The sequence below is a fragment of the Canis lupus genome, chromosome 14 (genome assembly GCF_011100685.1).
Source record: "Canis lupus familiaris isolate Mischka breed German Shepherd chromosome 14, alternate assembly UU_Cfam_GSD_1.0, whole genome shotgun sequence".
In the NCBI taxonomy this organism is placed as follows: Eukaryota; Metazoa; Chordata; class Mammalia; order Carnivora; family Canidae; genus Canis; species Canis lupus.
The window spans coordinates 8,216,275-8,232,682 of NC_049235.1; the positions used below are offsets into that span (position 1 = coordinate 8,216,275).

Here is a 16,408-nt window from a genome sequence, read left to right on the forward strand (position 1 = left end):
AGCCACCCAGGTGTCCCAGGAGTTATATACTTCTAAATGATTAACTTACTAGATACATCTTTTAAAAAATATTAGAAATAGGAATATGGATATATATATCAAGCTGAAATGGAGCAAGGTAGGTCAGAGAAGAATCATCATGAGAAAAAAAAAAGAAAAAAAGAAAGCCCACAAAAGTCGAACAACAGATAGCAGGTATCAGACAATTGAGAGGTGTAAAAGCTGACAAGAGAATAAATATTTTGGGAAGGTGTGGCCATAGTAAATCCCTCAGCTCCCTCAAGTCTTATGAGCATCGAGAATCACACTCAGTGGTTCCTTACTGGAGATGAACTCTCAGTTTATTTGCTGGACCTTTAGGGAAGTCCTCTACAAATTAATTAGGTCCTGATATTTGAGGGTTGAGAAAGGGTATATACTGTTAAAAGAATGACCACATTCTAATAGAAAAATTGGCAAAATTTAGGGAAGAAAAAGCACCTGATTTGGAATGCATTTGGGTTTGGTATTTGTGCTACAACAAACTCTGAATAGAGGCAGGTCACCATCCATCTCAGTTTCCTGAACTGTGAAACTGGGATATTTCCTGTGTAGGTTTACTTTGAGATTAAAATGAAATATTGTATATGAAAGCACTTTTACAGTAGAAAATACTATATAAATGGAAAGGGTGATCATGATTAAGACACGAGGTCCTTACCCGAGCTCCCTTCAAACAAAATAGCCTTTAATGGAAAACTAACTGGAAGACCACTGGGAGGGGCTGAACCATCAAGAGTGTGTGGGGAGGTAAGAGAAAAGCCTTAGCCTCCAAAAGCCCTCAACACCTCATGGAGTAGGAGAGTGGCTGAGAAAGGTGACCTTACTGCATTCCCTTTTACCTGGGCAGTGGCAGAGATGTAGAATAGGGTGTTCTTTGGAAATAAGGGAAATGTTGGTAGAGAGCTGGCCTGCCTTGCCAGCAGGTTATTATTTATGGCTCAGCAAGGGTTACAGAACCAAGGGAGATTCTAAGAGCAGTGTTTCACTGGCTTTATGGGCACTAGGTTTCCTTTACCTTTCTGGGTTTCCCCGTGGCTTGAAATATCCTTATTGCTTTGATCCAGAGATCTAACTGTGCTACTGTCCCTCCTCCCATATATCTCCTGGACAGGGAAGGGACCTGCGTGGACAGCTGGGAACAGCAAGGGTGAGAGCATATACCACAGCACTATGGGGAAACGGGGGGCAACAGTTTCAATGGTAAACTGCTTAGACTGTTTATTATCTTTTTCAGACATGATGCAGCACACTTGGTGCTAAAAAAAAAAAAAAAAACCCAAAACTCCCCAAGAAACCATCTCTTTTATGCTAAGGTTTCTCTTTCAAACATCTCTCCATAAATACACACCAATATTCATTGTCAAGTCCATAGTCCTCTGAAACGTAAAGACATGTTCTTCAGACACCAAGAGTTGCTTGGGATCTTTTGTGCATCTTTGTTTTTTTTTAAAAAAGCAGGGGGTAGTGGGAGAGAGGGGATCCAGATTATGCCCTGGCCATGGCAGGCGGGCAGCCTCCCTTTTGATGCCAGCAGGGAAAAGGGAAATAGGTCAGGGCAGTAGCCAGAGTTTTCAGCTCAGGCTGCCCAGCATGAGGATATTTTCCAGGCAGCAGCAAAGGGTAATTTCTGAGATCTGAAGAGGACAATGGGGTCATTGACAAAGGTCTTGGAAATGATCACCAAACCTCCATACATCCCACCTCCTGCCCTGGGGAAATGTTTACCTCTTATAGCCTGGAACTGTGAAGAGGGTTAATTGTGACACCTGATCTCTACTAATACCTTAGAGCCCCTTCTCTAAGAGTGCAGGATTTCCTGACAGCAACCAGAGTGCTGTACAGGCAGCAGCTGGTCAGTGAGTGAGTGCTGGCTAGCTGGCCTTCTGGCAAGGTGTGAAGAGATCCCAGATGACTGCTTTATTCATAGGAAGGCCCTTAAAAGGAAGAAGATGGCTTTGGATTGCCAGATTAATACTTTAGACGGGAATACCAAGTTAGGAAAGAATCATCCAGAGCCACATGATAACTGGAGTACAAAAACTGAGAGTTTGCACATTTAAGCCAGTTATCTACCCATTAGCTAATGTTATCTCTTGCCACTACTTCTGGGAAGATGCTAGCAATGGGCACAGTTCCCCATCTGGGAAGCTACACCAGATCTTCCTGTTCTTGGCAGTGCGGCAGAGAACTGCCTGAAAGAGGCAGCTGTATTGCGGGAGGAGGGCCCACAAGGGGGGATTGCAAGTTCATGCCATCCAGGGGGACACAGAACTCATATAGCTCACAGTCACAGCTACAGCAATGGACACAATGATCTCACTCTGCGTGGCCCAGAAGTAGCCCAGCCTCAAAGGCAGGGGCATAAGAGCAAATTGTCATTTTCAGGGCTACAAGCTATTTAAACCAACCCACTCAGTATATACCTACTGTACAGCAAGGGTCAGCAAACTTCTTGTGATAAAAAGATAAGTAAGTATTTTAGGTTTTGCCAGCCTTACAGCCTGTCGTAACCATTTAACTCTGCTGTTAGAATATAAAGGCAGCCATACCCGTAGTTCATAAAACAATTAGTATGGCAGTATTTCTTTCTTTTTCTTTTTTTTTCTTTAGGATGGCAGTGTTTCAACAAAACTTTATTCACAAACACTGGCAGTGGGCCATATCTGCCCACCCCTGTTACATACTGAGTCAGGGTGGGAAGAACTGCTGAGCTAATTGGATTTCCTTCGAGTAAAAAAATAAGTATGAAGTCCTTTCAGAGTTCCTTGGCTGCTTTGGCCAAGGCTACAAAGAGTCAGGTAACAAGATGGTGTCTAAATTGCTCTTTCTCTTGCCCTGGAGCAAGAATGCCAGAATACTCAAACTCCTGATGTGGAATAGTCCTCTGAGACCCCTAGTTCAGGGAAAGCAACAAAAGACAACTGGGGTGCCTGGGTGGCTTAGTTGGTTAAGCGTCTGCCTTCAGCTCAGGTCATGATCCCAGTCAGGGTTCTGGGATGGAGCCCTATCTCAGCAGGGGAGTCTGCTTCTCCCCTCCTCCCACCTGTGTGCGAGGTCCCATGCACATGCGCACTCTCAAACAAACAAACAAACAAACAAATAAATAAAATCTAAAAAAAAAAAAAAAAGACAATGGGAACCAATGGCTAAGAAGGACCACATAGAAAACTGGAGAAAGAAGAAATACAATGATACATGAAAGGTGACAGGAAAATGGAGCTGAATGGTGGCCAGGAATGTCAGTAGTTCCATGCTAGTGTGCTAGTGTCACTGTAAAACACATTTAAGGAAAGGAGGGCTATTATGTCTCTGGTATTAGGGACCATCTGAAATGTCAACAAGAGACTTGTGTGATACTCTGGCAGGCTCTACATGAGGCTATGGGATGGAAAGACTATGACTTACAACTCTTTACTCAAAACAGAGAAAGACACAGGCAGCAATTTCTCCTCTGGCTACCCAAAGCCAAGACAATGCAATTCATAAACAGGGAGTCAGGCATCTGTACCCCAGCTGTCTGTCTGCTCCCTAGCAGGGGGGCTAACCTGGGGGCAGTGTCCATTATAGTCTCCCCCCCACTCCACATCCTCTTCCAGTCAGTTTACTGGTTCATAAATGTGAGTAACTTGATGGAAGCACCACTGTGGGATCACACAGGGGGCCCAGGACATGCTGTGAAATCATGAAATCTGTGTACTTCTCTCCTATATGATACTGTAAGTTTCCAGTGACTGGGGAAAGTGGATAGAGGGTAGAGAAATCCTGGTCAAAAATAATATAATAAAAAGAAAAATTTAAAGGGGAGGGATGGGGGTCAAGGACAATCACATCATCATCATACCTGATTACTTTAGCTAAATCTGATTATCAAGGGAATAGGCACAAGATACAAAAAACCTGTTCAACAGGGGCCATGACAGCAACAGTTCCGCTCTAGAAGAACACCGGAGTGGGGCACAATGGAGGCGGCCCTGAAGGTAAGAGCTACTGGGTGAGAGGTTGTGAATCCACACTCAGACATCCAATTACACAGTAGTTTCTCCTAAGGGTGGGAGGGATCTCTGCATCCGGGAATGCCAAACCATCAGGCTGTTTTAGATCCTTGTGGGGTGAAAGGAAGAGAAAGAACACCAAGAAAAATGTTCTCCAAGACAATGTACGGAATAAAAATACAGGTAAAAGTTAAGTGAATAAATCTAGAACAAAACAAAAAATGCTCTTCATTTGTACAGCATTCAGAAAACAGTTTTCATACATGATATGAAGGCAAATGCCCAGGAGAACAGGCTAGAAATGTCCTTTACTAAATAAACTTCCAAATTATCCTGAGTTTAGGCCATACTCCTTTTTCCTCTGGATAAAGACCTTCCAAAACAGGCCAGGAATGCCCGGGTGGATCAGTGGTGGAGCATCTGCCTTTGGCTCAGGGTGTGATCTTGGAGTCCCAAGATTGAGTCCCGAATCAGGCTTCCTGCATGGAGCCTGCTTCTCCCTCTGCCTGTGTCTCTGCATCTCTCTGTCTCTCTGTGTCATTCATAAATAAATAAAGTCTTAAAAAAAACACACACACACACAGTCAGGCCAAGTAATCATATAAGCAGCTAAGAAAAGGCAGAAAGTTTCTATAACAGGAGACCCCAACTTAGGGCTCTGCAAGATTGGGCCACTACAGCCAAGAATGCTAAATATCAATCTGGATTATACTAAGACCTACAAACTCATGCACATGTTAGGGGCATCAAAGAAGATAAGGAAAAATTTATCTTTTCCCACAATCAAATATCAGCAAACATACAGATAAAGTAAGGTCACAGTAACTAAGAGAGTAAAAGAACTTTGGGCCACTCACTCTGTTTAGTGGTCAGTGTTCTCTCTGACCCCCTTGTGCTTTTGGATATCATCAGCGGGCCAGAAACACGAGCAGGTAGAAAAGTGGCTGGGGAAATGAGAGTTGAAAAAGAAAGGGAAAGAAACTTCAGGAGACATGAAACACGAGGGGGAAGGTGGTGGTGAGAAAAGGGAGGACAACACAGAAGTGGGGAGGGGCAGGAAGTGATGAGAATGTTGCTACTGCAGGTCTCACAGGATCCAAGGAACCTTTCCTCCCTCCATCCAAAGTACAACCACCAAATGAACATCTGTTGCTGCTACCTCTGTGATGTCTTTAAGTCCCAGACCTTGTGTGGACTTACCTGCTTTTGCCAACACAGAACTGCTCTGTAGTTATCCAAAGGCCCACATGGAGGAAATTCTAAAATATCTGTGCTTCTACCTCATTACCATGCCCCAAATCGCAACAGCTACTGAGAGATAACTGGAGTGTTTGGATTCTTAAAATACTTCTCTAGCAGGGGCCTATCTTTAATTGATAAAAATTCAAGCTACGTTGCACAGTTACAAAATAGAGGGGAGGGGTAAGGCACTTTGCATGCCAATATGAGGATTTCTTCTTCACAAACATGAATGGATGCATCTTATCAAAACCAAAATAGGGGTCAAGGTGAGACTGAAGAGACAGCCAAGGGGGTAAGCACTCCATTGTACAGATGGCCAACAGAGCTGGCGCAATGCCCAGGAAGCTGCAGTTTGTTTTTGGGAATGGGAACTCATAGCTCTTGAATTAAGAAACTCAGGATTTCTTTTGCCATACCACTTTTCATGAAATGGGAAGGTATGTACTAAAGAAATCCTAAAGAGGTGGCAACCAAAAGCAAATAGTACTGCTCACCCAGAAGTCAAAGAGGTGGTTTTCTACAGGCCAGGGCAGTCCAATGCAGTATCTTGGGCTAGTGTGTTCTCTTGTACCCCTAGTACACAATATATTCACTGGTGATTCAAATCAAAATGAGCGATGCTGAAGCTTATGAACGCCCCAAAGGCCTCATGTCTGATTGCAAGGATCTACAAAGACCCATGAGTGAGCTAACCTCCTGGACTCTATAATCTTTTAGTTCTGTGCATATTATGATATTGCATGAAAGCTGAAGGGACCCTATGGGTTTGATGGTAAAAGAAATGAGGACAAAGGCAGATCTAAAATCCTCAGTCTGAGCCTAGCACACACTCCCCCACTGTTCCTTTCTTGTGCCCACCTAGCAGGATGAATGACTGGAATACTCCTGGAAAGAAGATGGATCAGTTGACTATGACTTGATAAAAAATTAGCAGGTAGATGAACACCACAGCAGCTAAGAATCCTGACTCCTGCCTGCAAGAGCCAGCCCAACAGGCAGAAACAGAAATACAATTAAATTAAGTCAGAAAACCCGCTACAGAAAATGCAATTACTCAAAGATACAAATAAATGTTCAAAGAAAATTGGCCTCTGACAGGGTTAGTCAAGCTTCTAAATCCAGCTGGAGGCAGGCAGCTCAGGCTAATTCGCCAAGAAGGAGAACTGCAAAGCTGTAAGCCCTCTCTGCGTTAGGACGCTGGCTAGGCGGGCTTGGTGTACACCACGTATCCTGGGTCGCCAATGGTGAGGGGCGACTTAGGGTGGCTGGTCAATAATGCAGGGCTCAAGGAAGTAGGATGTGGGCAGACACACAACAGATGGTGGATGTGGAAGGCTGAGCACTGGAAAAAGTGACACACTCATCCCTGACGTGGCAGAAAAACATTAGACCAAGGGAGCCCCATTTTCTCAACCCTCTTCAGACAAGAAGCAATTGTAAAATGTCCCACCTCTCGCTGCAGCACCAGCTCCTTGGTGAAAAGTGTTGCTTCCTCACTGAAAGGCTCTCCCTCCTGCACCAAGCCTGGGAGGTTTCGCGCTCCTCTGGGGCATTCGATGCCTGTGTCAGGAGAGAAGGAGAATTTGTGATGAAAAGGGGCCCAGTAGGCCTAATGCCCCTAACCTTTCCAATAAGGCAGGAGTCAGATCAGAATGCCATCACATCTGAGATAAGGGACCCCAGACGGAAAAACCAACACCACCAGGGCAGCAACAATGGAGAGGAACTCTCAGTGACAGCACCTGGAAATTATCATGACGACCTAGGGAGTTCCATATAAGACATGCAGGAACACAGACACCCAGATGCAGGATGCACCCCACCCCCATCTTGTCCTCCTTGCAATCTCAGAGTCTGTCCTAATGATCACTTACATAAATGGTTCTCTCACCTAAATGATACTGCTACCCCCAGGCATTCTGCCTTCTGAGAGCCATTCCAGTGGACTCTTAGACGTCTTCTCTTTATGATCTGACTTTAACGTCCAATTCAAAGTGTTAACTCAGTGTCATTTTCCCTTCATAAGCTTCCCCCACTGTCCTCTGGCTATATTCTAGATAATAGTACCATCAGTTTTTCATTCAGAATGAGAAACAGAAAAGACAATACTGATCAAAGTACTAGGTGTCTGGAACCAGACAGACCTGGATTCACATTCTAATTCTGTCACTTATTTGCTTTGTGACCTTAGCCAAGTTACTGAACCACTCAAAGCCTCAGCTGTCCTATTTGTAAAACTCGTCAAATAATATATCTACCTCACTGGGTTGCTGTGTGAACTAGGGGAGATTATGTATGTAAAATACACAGCAGACAGTAGCTTCGCATATGGAGAGGTATAATACATTTTAACTTTTATTGTTTTACCATTATTATTATTATTGCCTCATAATGCCTCAGTTGTCTTTCACTCCATACCTAGCCTATAAAGATCTCTGAGGATCCCGTTCTTCACACTTCTTTATATCTGAGGACAGCCTTTTTTTTTTTTTTTTAAATTTATTTATTTGAGAGAAAGGGAACAGAGAGCACAAGTGGGGGTGTGGGAGAGGGAGAAGCAGGCTCATTTCCAGGACCCCAAGATCATGATCTGAGCCAAAGGCAGATGTTTAACCGAGCCACCCAGGTGCCCCTCCAAGGACAGCCTTTTATACAACACAGATGCTTACTACCCATCTCAGACTGCCTCTTTTTACTCTTTGAGTCAGCCATTCATTTTGCCAATGTATTTATCACTTACAGTGGTCACCAGTGAGACCATGAAATATGTCACATTTTGACAACTGAGTTACTTATAAATATTTCAAAAAAAATTCATACTGTAGCTGTAATTTTAAAGCAAAAAGCTGAACTAGGCTAGAGACACAATAAAAGGAAAGGATCAAAATATGGGGGAGGATGCATTTAATGCCAAGTCTCTGAAGCACCGCTGGTCTCTCTTGCTGCATAAGGCAGAGTAGCAGGGTGTCTAGGCTACTACCAACACCTACCAGGGAGCCTTTGGGCGAAGAGGGGCAACTGTTGCTGGGATATATCCCAGCCATATATCTCTTATGGATGAAGCCAGGTGGCTGCTCATGTTTCTGGCCACAGCACAGATTCAAGGTCATGAAGCTCAGAGGAAAGGGAATAGTTTATACCTTGAGTTTTCAGAAGCTCAAGAACAGAGCCTTTTCTCCGAGCCTCAAGGCTTCACAAAAGGAATACATCACATCAAACGAAACAGCAGAGTGGGAGAGCAGCAGGACAGCAGCTGCAGCAGGACAGCAGCTTGGGCTGGTGGCCAGGGCCATTCTCCCACCGATGAAAAGATGGGACAGCCACAGGCCCTGCCCAAGTGTCCCACGAGTAAGAAGATCACCAGGGCTGCCTCATTTTGGGTACTTCAATGCCAGGCTGCATGGGATAAGTGGAACTTATTTTTGTAAAAGAAAGTAATAAACTCCAAGCCAAAGAGCTTGAGATTAACCTTGAAGGGAAAGATGGAGCTAGAGTAAAACTGAATGAAAGAGAGCCCATAATCTCTACAACAACAGCCAAAAACACTTTTCATTTTATATCTGCAAACTAAGCAAAAACAGAATTGTCAGGAAAAAATAAAAAATTCTATTGAACTTTTTGGCCACATACCACAAAGCATTGCTGCAAAACAAGAATAATGCTAAAGTAAGTTTCCAGTTTGTTTCCAACCCTTAGCAACCATCTGGGTGGGACCGAGCTGGGTGCTGCTGGTGGGGTGGTTGCAGACTGGGAGCCAGAACTGGGAAAAGGCTGGGACAACTGGGCAGCAGGAATTGGGGGAATAACTGCATAAAAAAGGCAGAGAAGATTTCTGAGACTCTCTGGCTGAGTAGATGTACTCACTCTACTCTGCTGTCATGATCTTGGTACTCAGAAATCTCAAGAAATCTAGAGATCCCAGTAGCTCTCTCTCAATCCTGGGAGACTACAAAGTAATTACATTCAGAAAACAAGATGGCTCAACAAGCCCAGGGAATTAAACAAATCAACCTGAAATGAATTCAAAATGTCTTTCAGGAGAGAGACCGTTGGGCCTGAGGTGACTCAAACCCAACTGCTCCATGCAGACTCAGAGACAAAGGAGGGCCTTTCTTATGCTGCTCCTCCACCTGCCAGCAGCTTCAGTTCTTCAAGTGGAGGAAGCAGAAGGAGGTGGTCTCCCTGTTTCTTTTTGAGTGGAAAAATGTAAAAACCTCGATGCACATTAATTCCTGTCAGACAAGGTGGGCAAGAGAAAGGAGAGGAAATAGAAAGTGCTTGAGAACAGGAGCATCATCTCTGCTTTTCTCATTTACTACCTTTTCTTCTGGGCTGTCTCTTATAAAGTAACTCCTTCTCAGTCAGAAACTCAGTCAAAACTGTCACATCTCAGCTCAAGACAGACAGGAAGAAGTTGTATGCTAAAAACACATGCGATGGAAGTAGGAACCTGGGTATTAGTGCTAAGGGGTGCAAAATGAGTACTTATTGAGTACCCTCTACCTATAAATAGACATAAAGCCCAAGATCACAAAGCTACTAAGTGGCCTATCTGAACCCTAGATTGTCAGATGCTAAAGCCACTGAGAAAAAGTCCAGTTTTGGAGTTCAACAACACTGTAAATTAGAGGGCGTTATAAGCTATAATGGAGACTAGGTAGGAGTCCAGGGTCTATGGTCCTCCATTTCTTGGTGAGCAGGGTTAGGGAGTCTAGGCACAGCTGGTGTTGGGATGTAAAGTGGAGGGGTGCTTGGCCCTGGGGCCACCAAAGTAGCAGTTTCCATGCTCAGGAGAAATTGCTAGACTGGGGAGAAGGGGCACTAGGAAGGATACTAAAACAGGGCCTGAGCAGGGAGAGGCAGAATGTACTTCTACAGATACAGAACTGTGTAGTTGAGCATTTTCAAACTTTTAATTTTATTATGACCCATATATACATTTACATATAGGTATATACACTTACACATAGTGAGGTTTCCACAAAACAATGGTTAGTCTCGACTACAAGTGATATGCTCTGTATCTCTTCTGTTCTATTTCACTAAAGAGAAAAAAAGATGCTTATGACACTGAATTAAGACTCCAGTGGGTCAAGGCCCTCAGCTTGACACTGGTGTAGACTAAAGTGTTAAGATAAAGGCCTGGGGGAGGGGGGTGGAATCCCTGGATGGCTCAGCAGTTTAGTGCCTGCCTTCAGCCCAGGGCATGGTCCTGGAGTCTCGGGATCGAGTCCCACATCAGGCTCCCTGCATGGAGCCTGCTTCTCCCTCTGCCTGTGTCTCTGCCTCTCTCTCTCTCTCTGTCTCTCAAGAATAAATGAATAAATAAAATTAAAAAAAAAAAAGATAAAGGACTGGGAGGGTACTGATGGCCCTCTTAGAGTTCAAAGGTTACACTGAGTGCTTATTTATCAGCTTCTGGACTTGCTTTTGTGTCCCAAGGGATCAAGGAACAGGGCAAGAAATAGGCTGTTCATTCATAAGAGGGGAAAGAAACAAATGTTAACTTCTAAAGCCAGAAGGACAGCTGTTGCTGCTAAACACCAGGTAAAGGAAGATACCAGGTGAAGGAAGTGCTCTGTTCAGCCCACCTTCCCCAAGAACCTGGCCAGTAAGTCAATGGGAGAGTAAGTCTATGCTGCACCTTTATTCAAACAAAGACTGCACTACTGGGCTGGTGTCCCTGGTGTGCTGCTTTGTTACCAATAGAAAGCAAGCAAGCAAGCAAGCAAGCAAACAGGTCAAAGGAAAGAAAGTTGGGCTCTCAGAAAGCAAACCCCCGACTGTAGCTGTTGAGCTGTGCAGGCTGACACGCAGCAATGGGGAGCTCCTAAGACTGTAAATATGAAGTGAGATATCACTGGAGTTCCAGAAGCTCTCCCCAGCCAAGTGAGAAAGTGCCGGTAATTCTGGATGGTGTGCATTACCACTAATAGCTGTCTTTTCTGATAGTGCACTGGGGCAGTGCTGCCTGCTGATAAGGACATACCAACTCTGCTGTGCTTCAAACACCACAGGTGCAGGTTAACTGTCAAACTTACTCCTGACACTTACAAGCCATTCAAAAAACAAACATTTTGCCTAAAACAAAACAAAACATCACCAAAAACTGCATTACAAAAATCCCAAACATTCTAAAACATTTTACTTCCCTATTATGGAGTGTGACAGAATGAAGACACCCTGTACCCCGTGGAGTTTTTCAGCTGATGTCCATGAAGGGCAGATTAAGACACACACCCTCTCTCTCCTAATCCATACATATGGTTCCTTGGTCTCTTTATTTTTTAAAGATTTTATTTATTTGGGGAGGAGGGAGAGAAGGGGCGGGCACAAGCAGGGCAGAAGAGGGGTAGAAGTGTCAGAGGCAGAGGGAGGCAGAGGGAGGCCAATGTGGGGCTTGATCCCAGGACCTGGGATCATGACCCGAGCCAAAGGAAGACACTTCACTGACTGAGCCACCCAGGCGCCCCATCCTTGACCTCTTTAAAGCCCGACAGATCCATCTGCCTATAGCTAACCCCCCCCCTTTTTTTTTAATTTTTTAAAAATTTATTTATGATAGTTACAGAGAGAGAGAGAGGCAGAGACACAGGCAGAGGGAGAAGCAGGCTCCATGCACCGGGAGCCCGATGTGGGATTCGATCCCGGGTCTCCAGGATCGCGCCCTGGGCCAAAGGCAGGCACCAAACCGCTGCGCCACCCAGGGATCCCCAAAACCCCCCCTTTTTAATATCTTTTTTTAAAAAAATGCTTTCTGGGATATAATGATTGCCCAAGACCGCTTAAAATAAAAGAGGATATATCTGATTTTGTTTGGTTTAGAAAGATAAAATGTATACCCTAGCTATCAGCACATGATGATTCTGGTTTCTGTTCTGCCAATGATGAAGTATGAAACCTTTCTGGGCCTCATGGTCTCTGTCTATAAAATAAAGGACCTCCAAAGCCTCCCCTGGTGATAAAATCCTACAATTTTGGTTATGCCCTTTTGAGATTCCTCACACAAGGCTTGACTCCTGGAGTTCAGGGTGCCCCCTTTCAAATTAAAAATGCTGGCTATAGAGCATTCTATTAAAAAGAAATTATACATTCAGAGACATTGACTAACTAGGTCAATTAACACAAACACTTTGGTCAGTCAGCTTTGGAACAAGAAGTACGAATTCTTGTTAATGACACAATAATGGCTATATAAGAGATTCTATTGAAGGCTATGTGAGAGTCATGTATCGCTCTGAATATTTTATATTGTATGTTGAGTTTTATGATAATTAAGCCTCTGCGCTCAAAGTGTGTTTGCTTTTCCCTTTATTGGGCGCTAAAAGGAAGTGTGGCAAATCTGCCTTGGCTAGAAGTGACAGCTTCTCAATGGCACTTTGTCTAGCAAACAAGAGATCAGGCATTAACTAAAAGAAACAAAACTCAGGTGGAAACAATAACCAACTGGAAGTATTAGTCAATGATGCTGACTTCATGTCCAGTGTGTTTCACAACTGCATCGGATAGTACCGAGAGATGGGCACAGGAAGCATGCAGACATGATCTTTGCCTTCTGCCTGCTTTGGATACTTAAAAATGTCACAGTTCACTCAGTTCCATTTCACACAGACATATCATCAACACCTACTCTGGGTCAGGCACTGTGCTAGAAGCTGAGCACTCAATGAGGAAAAAGAGAACTTTGTGCCAATAAAGCTTAATTACCAGCAATGAAAACATATCCATCATATAAGGTCTGTGACTGGTGAATGAATTTACTCTTAAACCTACAGGTTGCAGAATGTTGAGAAACAACACATACTAACTGGACTATGTTAGGCAGATGCATGTGTGCCTGGGAGACTTGGTAGAATGTACTGGACAGGTCAGTTATGGGGCTCACCACACCAAGTCCCTTGCTAAGGCATCAGGCAACTACGTTCTCTAGCCCTTGACTCTGGCCTCTGTCCTCTCCCTTACCACAAACTGGGGATGGAGGTGAGCTGACAGGGGGCTGGGAGGAGACGGAGAGAGCTGCTGCTGCTGCATGTGATTCGATGTGGCCAATCTACAGTTGGTCTGGAAAAGGGAAAAAAGCTCTGTCCAAAAAGAAATGGGAGATCATGAATGAGCCAAAAAGATTCTCTTTCTGGAATCTGAACCCAGCAGTGTGCAAAACATAAGCCCATCAAGAGCCAGAGGAAGGAGGCAATAAGCAGAAGGGACTTACCAGCATCAACACTGAAGCACTTCCCCTGGAGTCCTGCTGTGGAGTACTACATACCCACAGACCACCTCCCATTCTAGGAGTGGAGACAATGGACTTTACCTTGGATCCTGTTAGATTTTTCAGGGATGTTCCCAGAAATCAGCTCTCTCCTCTTATTGCTACCATGAGCAAGCCTCTAGGAGAACCTGGTATTTGCAACCCAAATAAAACTAAAACTAAATTGCTTCTTAGGCTGGGTACTGTGTCATTTAGATTTTATTCTTCCCAAGATCCAGTACACTGCCTAGCACACAGTGGCACTGTCGATCCTCAAGAAATGATGAATGAGTGAGTATGGGTGAAAATACTTTTGAGAAGAAGTAAAGACACAGAAAAGGAAATGGCTAATGAACTGTCAGGGTTAATGCAGATATTCCGCAAATACCAGGGGAGGGGCCCAAAGAACCCCTGGCTACATGCATCCCACTTTCCCATTGGTTACATAACACTTCAAGAAAAAAAAGTGAGCACAGCTACATCCATTTACCCCAATGGTCTTTAGCTTGTCTCACTTGGGAGTGCAGCTGAGCTAGAGAGAGGAAGAGGTCAGCGCTGACCAGCAATGCCAGGGAGGCCTGATGGAGCATGGTAGAGAGATTCAGGTTCCTTTCCAATACAACAAAGGAGGGAAACCATCCCCACTTATAACCCCGAGTTCTGCTATCGGAAGCTGTGTGGCCACATGGAAATGAAAAAAACTGGAGCACATTTCAAGGGAGTAATGGAAATGACTCAGGGGCAGGGAGGCCTGCCTTTAAAGGAAAGATAAAAGGTGCTAAATCTGTACAGTTCGGCTAAGCGGTGACTAAGAGGGTGACAAGATAACAATCTGCAAATATTTGAAAGGTGTAAACACAAGAAAGGAGGGAAAATGCTTAGCTTGAGAACAGGGAGGTGTAATTATTAGGGGAAAGAAAAATCTGGACAAAATATCAGAAACACTAAGTGTGGGGATGACTACTGGGTTATAAATAAACTTCCCAACTGAAATGAAAATACTGTTTTTTTTTTACCCTAAAACTGAAATATGGCCACTAAGCCTATCCCTCTTCTTACAAGAAAGTAGCCCAGACCAGGAAGCTACTATTTTCTTTTCTACAATTTTGGGAAAGATTTCTTAAATAATATTCAAGTTTAAATATCTCTGCTTTAAATGCTGCTCCCTGAAAATTTTAACACATTTTTGTTGATTGAATCAGACAAAATGGCTGTCTTGGTGAGACTTTCAGAACAGCGGCTTTATCTGCTAGTATGTGCCACATGCCTGGTTGACAGCTAGAGGGGGGCTAGGTACACAGCCAGGTGGCAGACAGCTGGGAAGAGGATGGGAGACTATATACTGTCTCATCTAGCAGGACAGCTTCATCCTTTGCCTTTTAAGACCCCAGGTAAGAATGCTGTAAAAGTTTCCCAGATGGAAACCGCAGACACCTCTTCCTTCTTTTTAAATACACAGTCCCCTGGAGTAAACGTCAAGGACAAGGCAAGGCACAGAAAGAACCAAAATAAGCTTCCTGTCATACCGACTGTACTCCAATACCTGAGTTCCTGCTGCTGCAGCGAGCTGATTTATAATTCACAGACTCTCAGTAGAGATTTTTACCCCCCGATTCAATTAGTTCCATTTCTATACTTCTCTTTGCCATCCTCCCCAACACCACCAGAAAACTAAACACAAATTTTAAAACCCCACTCTGTATAGAGAATAAGACATTTGAACTCTGTATGTAGCCTAAGAGAAGTAACACTTAACTATGTCCAAGTTAATGTAATACTTAACTATGTCCAAGGCAATTTCAAAAATTCTTAGGTGTTAACAATGTTTAGACAGTTATTTCTTCCCTAAGCATCAAGAACAAAATCCAGAACTCTTAAGCCATTGGCACAAAATACAGAAGCAGATAGGCCATCTGCCTAATTTTGAGGAATGTAGTTATCACCTGAATATACATATAAAACCAAATTAACAAACCACATTGTTGGTTTTCAGCAACATATGTAACACATCTCATGCACCAAAAGCTTGCTTTGAGTTTTCTCATAAGCTTTAAATTGGAATTAATTTGGAGACCTCAAATTGCAAATACCATCAATTAATCTGTTAATAATGGAGAACTGTAAAACATCCCATTCGGGCCAACTGGTCCTACATTACCTAAAATGGCCCAAAGAGCAAGGCAAATGGTGGACTAGTTGGCTTCTAAGAGTTAGTTCTACAATTATATGAGGACTCGACTTGTATTAAAAGGGTCAGAAATGAAACAAGGATTCTGCGCGGTCTCAAATTCTTTCTTCTCTCCCTTGTTCTCTGAACTGCTATGTTGTTACCTTAGGGGAGGTAGCATCTTGTGGGCCAATTTTGGAACATGTCACTGCTAAAGCTCTTTCAGTGATCAGAATAAAGGCATAAAAGAAGAATGAAGGGATTCTAATTAAAGGGATCCAACTCCTCAGGTAATTGTAGGCAGGGTGTCAGAACTGAGTAAGAGTGGAGACTGAAGCTGTTTTTAGTTCATAATTCCAATTGACCAATTGGTCACAAATATGACCCAGTCTTTACAATGCCACAGTAACTACAGCTTCTTTTGAAGAAAGGAAGGGGAGGCATCTACAGAAAGGAGGTACAGTAGTTCCCCCACTATCCATGGTTTCACTTCCTGCAGTTTCAGTTCCCCATGGTCCAGTGTGGTCCAGAAGCAGATGATCTCCCTATGATGTACTGTCAGAGGGTCATTATAGCCTAATGCTATGTCATAGTGCCTGCATCACGCACCCTGCTTCATCTTATCATGTAGGCATTTTATCATCCCAAGAAATGGGGGTACAGTACAATAAGATCTTTCAAGAGACCACATTCACATAACTTTTATTACAGCATACT

General features: G+C 43.7%; 1 protein-coding gene and 1 long non-coding RNA gene across 3 annotated transcripts in view; both read right to left on the reverse strand.

Moving 5' to 3' along the window:
• Positions 1-6,687, reverse strand: part of LOC119866555 — a 79,278-nt gene extending 72,591 nt beyond the window's left edge. Inside the window, exons 1-2 of one of the 2 annotated variants that reach the window (XR_005369321.1) lie at positions 5,235-6,687; positions 4,892-4,978 (exon numbers count right to left, since the gene is read on the reverse strand). This is a non-coding gene — a long non-coding RNA (uncharacterized LOC119866555). The remainder of the gene's footprint in view (positions 1-4,891; positions 4,979-5,234) is intronic. The other variant, XR_005369320.1, reaches the window with a different exon arrangement.
• SND1 (staphylococcal nuclease and tudor domain containing 1) overlaps positions 1-16,408 on the reverse strand; it is a 427,586-nt gene that overhangs the window by 92,032 nt on the left and 319,146 nt on the right. The window contains exon 16 of the mRNA XM_038556610.1: positions 6,727-6,836. Coding sequence (XP_038412538.1) covers positions 6,727-6,836 — 110 coding nt within the window. The remainder of the gene's footprint in view (positions 1-6,726; positions 6,837-16,408) is intronic.